This window comes from Kogia breviceps, chromosome 2 (assembly GCF_026419965.1).
Source record: "Kogia breviceps isolate mKogBre1 chromosome 2, mKogBre1 haplotype 1, whole genome shotgun sequence".
Taxonomy (NCBI): Eukaryota; Metazoa; Chordata; class Mammalia; order Artiodactyla; family Physeteridae; genus Kogia; species Kogia breviceps.
In genome coordinates this window covers 4,785,015-4,790,969 of record NC_081311.1, presented here as the reverse complement: position 1 = coordinate 4,790,969, position 5,955 = coordinate 4,785,015, and the positions used below count along the sequence as shown (strand labels likewise).

Below are 5,955 nucleotides of genomic sequence, written 5' to 3'. Positions count from 1 at the left end.
CCCTCCATCGTAAGCCTTGGCAACATCTGTTCACTCACACTCAGTGCTTCTGAATCCACTATTAATGTGGATGCCCATTGGTGTGCAAGGACAGAACAGGCTTCCTGGAGAAATGCCATGTCCTGGAGAGAAAAAGAGACCCCTGCCGGTAGGTTCGCCTATGACTCTGGCCCCGGAACTTTGGGAATGCTCATGGAAAGGGGGCTAGAGATAGTGTCCTTCCTTTATTTGGATGATTAGTGGCAAAGGGGGAGATGACATTTGTTTCCCTGTTTTAACCTCAGAATTCCTAAAAGAAGGAAATCTGTTATGGAAAACTCAGTGTGGGCACGTTTTGGGGGTTGATGCTCTTCCTTCCTGCAAGGATTCCTTTTGTGTTATTATTCTCTGAAAAGAGACGTCTGGATATTCAAGGAAATAACATCATACTTCCTGAGTGTTTAAACTCTGAGCTAAACAAACTTTTGGCTCCTTTTGAGACCTCTGGCCATCTGTGTCACAGAGACACAGTTTAGAAGACAGCACTTTTGAAGGACAATGAAGTCAATGGTTGGCAGGTCAATGACAATGTCTATATGTTACTGTCCTTTTCCAACTTAACAGGAGCAAAAGGCCATGGCCAGATCAGTTAGTCACATATGATGGGACACGTTGCTATTTTTACTCCTGAACTTTCCTGGTATAAAAGGATCACCAATGGAGGATCTGACAGTAAGGGTGAGGAATTTGGCAATAAAATCACCAATCTACAGAGATTTCAGGAAGTCCAAAATGATCAGGTAAAAGATTGTATTTTTCCACAAAGAAAAATGTTGAATTTGTATATGATTTTTAATTTATATTTGCCTGAGTAAGACTTTTCTGAGGTTTTTTTTTTTTTTTTCTACTCTGCAGCTCATTAAAATCCAGTCTTATTCTATTTCTGTTGATTTCTACAAAGCATATGTTTTGGTGTCATTCAGTTCCATCTTCTAAGGTAAGAGATTTGCCTCTATTTTTTTAAAATTAATTAATTAATTAATTTTTGCTGTGTGGGGTCTCCGTCTCTGTGCGAGGGCTTTCTCCAGTTGTGGCAAGCGGGGGACACTCTTCATCGCGGTGCGCGGGCCTCTCACTATCGCGGCCTCTCTTGTTGCGGAGCACAGGCTCCAGATGCGCGGTCTCAGTAGTTGTGGCTCACGGGCCTAGTTGCTCCACGGCATGTGAGATCTTCCGAGACCAGGGCTCGAACCCGTGTCCCCTGCATCAGTAGGCAGATTCTCAACCACTGTGCCACCAGGGAAGCCCGATTTGCCTCTATTTTTGATGCTTGACTAAATGACTAGAATTGCAGAATATGTAAATTCAAAATAATCTCTTGGAATATCTGAAAGAAAAGGTACTTCCCTTATTACTAGAGTTTACAATGAAAGAAGTATAAGTAGAGTCATAAAATTAGGTAAAAAGAAACATTTTTACAATAGATGATACAGACTATACTAAAATTTGCTTTGAATTATTGAGAAGTTATAGCCCCTGCATTCATTTCACTGTAAAATGTAAATTATTTTGCCCATGACAATTTATTTGTTCCACATGCATCCACTCATAATCAAAGTGAACATTTAACCATTGAAACTGTATTAAAAATACAATGGATTGGTTTTCAAAAACAGCAACTTTCTTAATTTTACAAAAATGGTAACTTTTTCTGATATAGAATATAGATAATATGCCAGTTCTTAATGAATATCATATAAAATATTACTTCATATATTTATTCAAGACTATTGATTGAACTCCTAACTATATTCATTGAACTGTTCCACACATTCAGAAAATGAATGTCTTTCTTTGGAATTTTTAATGCTGTTGCTACATGACATTTCGGGTTTTTTATGTCAATACTTTGTCTAAAAATTTTAAATATCTTTTGTCATTGATAGTGTTTTGTACTTTAACTTTGCTTCACTAAAAGCATACTGTAATTACGGAAATTGATGTAATTATGAAACCACTTTTAGGATAATGAGATGCCATGTGAATCCGCAATAATAAATATATGTCCAAACATAATGATCTAGCTATTTATATTATGTCTTCTCACTAATCTTTGCATCTGTCATTTTTCTATTTCTTGTTTACTTAATCTAGCTTCTTTTTTCCTGGTTTACTCCTATGAGCATTCTACACTAATTGTCATTGATTCTATATGACACCACATTGATCAAGTAGATGACTCACAATCCATAAATTGGCATACTTTCTCAAGTGTAATGCTAATTACTTTCTATTCTTTCCCTGAAGGTTTGTTCATGACATTTCTCTTGAACAATAGGCACTTGTGTGCAGGGTTTTTTTTAAAATTAAGAATGTTCTTTCTTCTGTTGTTCTTATGAGATATCCTTGTCCATAAATGAAATGTTTCTTCCTTCATTGCATTTTCTGTATTTCTACTTTTTTATGTGACAATTTTGTTCTCATTATAACTGAATCACATAATAATGGTGCCAATTCGACTGTTTAGGGTGAGTGTTTATGCAAAGGACATATAGGCTTTTATAGTATTTGTTGTGAACTTCATAAAGTTTATCAACAAGGCAAATCTACCATATTATTCAGTTAACGAGTCTTCCTGATAAGGGTTCCCTTCACTGATCAGCAAAGTTCATCAGTATCTTTTAAGGGATGTTTAGTGATGTTTGGGGGATCTCATAACTAGAAATGATGCATTTTGTTTTGTTTTGTTTTTGCAATATAAAGGTGGCATCATGAGAATTTCTGGAAAGAACTGGAATGCTTCCCTTCCTGAAATGACTCATAGGCCCCTCCTTGCTGGGAATTTAAAATAGATGGCATTGTATCACACTTAGATCTCCTCTGCTAACACAGGGTAAAACACATAGTGTACGAATTTTTGATTGGTTTTCCCATGACCAATACTTCTGAAATTCTCTGACAATTCCCAGATCCAAAATCCCAAAGTGCCCATCTTCTTTTCCAGAGAACAGTGGGAATGGTTTTCCTCGGAGCTCTGACTGCTGGACCCTCCGGGGAGCCACCCAGTGATGGGTGGAGAATCCCAGGGAGCATTTTATGCGCTGGCCCCATTTCAACTTCCAAAGTAACCCCAAACCAAACTTGTTTTCCTGCATCAGGGTAGGAAAATGTGTGCTTTTGACACTGAAGTATGTTTCTTTATTTGTAAAGTGGACATTCAGCCCCCTTGTCCTCTTATAGTTCTCATACAGTTGAAAAACATGGGCTTGGAGTCAGATGTCTCAGCTCAAATCCCACTTCACCTACAAGCCATTTAATTCGTTTCCTCATTTAAAGGAAATTATAACCAAGGAAGTAATAGTACTGATTTCATAAAGCTTTTTGAGGGGATAAAATGAGATGATACGCATAAAGTATGGAGCACAGAGATCACTGATCATGCCCCCTTGCTTCTGTACTTAGTTTCTTCATCTACAAAGTATGGGGTTAGTATGAACTGCAAGTTCTCAACAGCCAATCTTATTTCTTCCACAACGAAGCACCCCTTACACTATCCTACGTCATCCAGGCCTTTGAGGCCCTGATGAGGAACTGAACCAAAGTCAAAAGACAAAGACGTCAACTCTCAAGTTCAAAGACATCCTCGTGGAGAACCCTGGCAAATGGCCCAGGATAGACCCCAGAAGGAAAGTGGTTCCAGCTGAAACTTGGAGTGTGGTTATCATGGGTTGTTTTTCTCAGTGAATTTAAAAAACTAGTCCCAAGACTAATTAGAGCCACTTGAAAGATTCTTTATAAAGTAATAGCAACAAAATAACTGTATGGTGTAGGATGCAATCGCTGAAGAGCTGCAATCCCATAAGTGGTGTAAAATTTAGAAAAGAGGGTACACAGCTCCAAATAGTATCTTGTATTTTGATAAAGTATATATTTTAAAAGGTGTTTTAGCAAAACCCTCTTTACATATTGGATATATTGGATTTATTGGCGTAAGATTTTGAAAATTGTTACTATTGAAATAAGCTTTGAACCCTAAAGCTGTATTCTGTCCCTCTTCCCCCATCTCAACTGCCAGGTGTCTGGAAAATCTGACTACTTTGTCATCCTGCTGAACAGCTGCGCCACAGGGATGGACAGGAGAGAGGGACTGGATTTTCTAAAGCCAATTTTGGAGAAGACACTTATGAAAAGGTCCTTTCGCAATGGAGTTGGCACAGGAATGAAAAAAACTTCCTTTCAAAGAGCAAAATCATGACTAAGTGTGCAAAGGACTCTGGGAATTAATCTGACTTCATATAGCGTGGCTAATGTGTTAAAAGTCACTTATATCTTTATCATTTAGGATTGCTATGCTCTCAGTTCTCAAATATCTTCCCTCTTCTAGCTGGTATGAAATAAGTTTAAAAAATGTAAACCCGTGTCAAACTTCCACTGTGAGAGAATAAAATATTTATGTGATCAGTTAGTAACTTTCCGGAATAGGCATGGACACATTTGCTTTGATCTTAAATTGACCAGAAAGTATGAGCATTTTTACTGTGACGACAGTGGTATGATTTTTTCCCCTGCCTATCATATCATAATACTGAATTTTTTTCTATTAAATATGATTTTCTGGAATGACTTTAGCAAGGCCAATGCTTTGGGGATGTGTCATTTCAGCTTCTAAATGAGTCTTGTGAAATTAACCAAAGCTAAGATTCATGACACGAGTGTAATTTCCTCAATCGATTGATACCAGAAACAAACATGACCAGGGCGCTCAGGATGTAACTCTTGCTACCCTTTTCCACCAAACATACTTAGACATGGATTTATTGTTTTGCCTCGGGAATTTGTCTTCTTTTTAAATCTTAAAACACAGATAGTGCTTCCCTGGTGGCGCAGTGGTTGAGAGTCCGCCTGCCGATTCAGGGGACACGGGTTCGTGCCCCGGTCCGGGAAGATCCCACGTGCCGCGGAGCGGCTGGGCCCGTGAGCCATGGCCGCTGAGCCTGCGCGTCCGGAGCCTGCGCTCCGCGACGGGAGAGGCCACAACAGTGAGAGGCCCGCGTACCCCCCCCCAAAAAAAAAACCCCACAGATATATCACCAGTAGCAATAAAGACAACAGAGAGACGGCTGGTAGCCCAGGAGTGGTATGGGGGTGGAGGGAGTCCTTTGTGCGTCAGCGCCCCAAAACTGTCCTGATTAAAGCCCCACTCCCTCCCCCTCCAGGAAAGACCTCAAACCCCTTCCACTGAAACTCCTGATATTACTTTTTTTTGTTGATTTTTTTTTTTTTAGCCTCATGTCGACCAGGGATTGAACCCGGGCCGCAGCAGTGAAAGCCTGGAATCCTTACCACTAGGCCACCAGGGAAATCCCCTGACATTACCTTTTTTTTTTTTTTTTTTTTTTTTAAGGATAATGCAACATTAGTTGATGTGTTATTATTTCAAAAGCATAATCTTCATAAATGTGTATGTGCGTGTTTAATTCTGCAACACACTACGGGCATTCTAGCCAAGAAAATTATTACGTTTCCCATTTCACTCTATCGGTGCAGACACAGATGAGGTGAAAGAGTCCTAATGCATTTTAGGACTTGGGACCTTTGTGTCCTCCTGCTTTCTGTCCCTGCAGTCCTGGCCTTTGTTCCTATTAGGGCAGCTTTAGAAATCTAAGCAACTGGCCACTGGCAGCTCCATTCTCCTTACCCTCCCCTGCAAGCCTGGACTCCCCTCGGAGCCTCTGGAAACGGCAGGAAGGAATCCATCTACGCCCCGCCTGCGGACAGGCTCTGCGGCACCAGGACGCTTAAACGGGTGAGATGTCAATTGCCCCCAAGAAACTGTGGAAAATCTGTCCGATGATTGTCAGGGAAAGTGGTATTTTTTTTATCTGCCTAGCATTGTCGGTGGGGAAGCTAATTAGATAGCCCAATAGACATTATTTACTCCTGCAAAGCTGAAAAACAGTTACTGCATTAATAAGC

The 5,955-nt window shown here is 40.0% G+C and overlaps 1 protein-coding gene across 1 annotated transcript; it reads left to right on the top strand.

The window, feature by feature from the left end:
- Positions 1 to 700: 700 nt before the first annotated feature.
- NPS (neuropeptide S) lies at positions 701 to 4,234 on the top strand. Its single transcript, XM_067027427.1, has 3 exons — positions 701 to 779; positions 895 to 976; positions 4,055 to 4,234. The coding sequence occupies exons 1-3, from the start codon at positions 772 to 774 to the stop codon at positions 4,232 to 4,234; spliced, it is 270 nt and encodes an 89-aa protein (XP_066883528.1). The 5' UTR covers positions 701 to 771.
- The last annotated feature ends 1,721 nt before the right edge of the window (positions 4,235 to 5,955 follow it).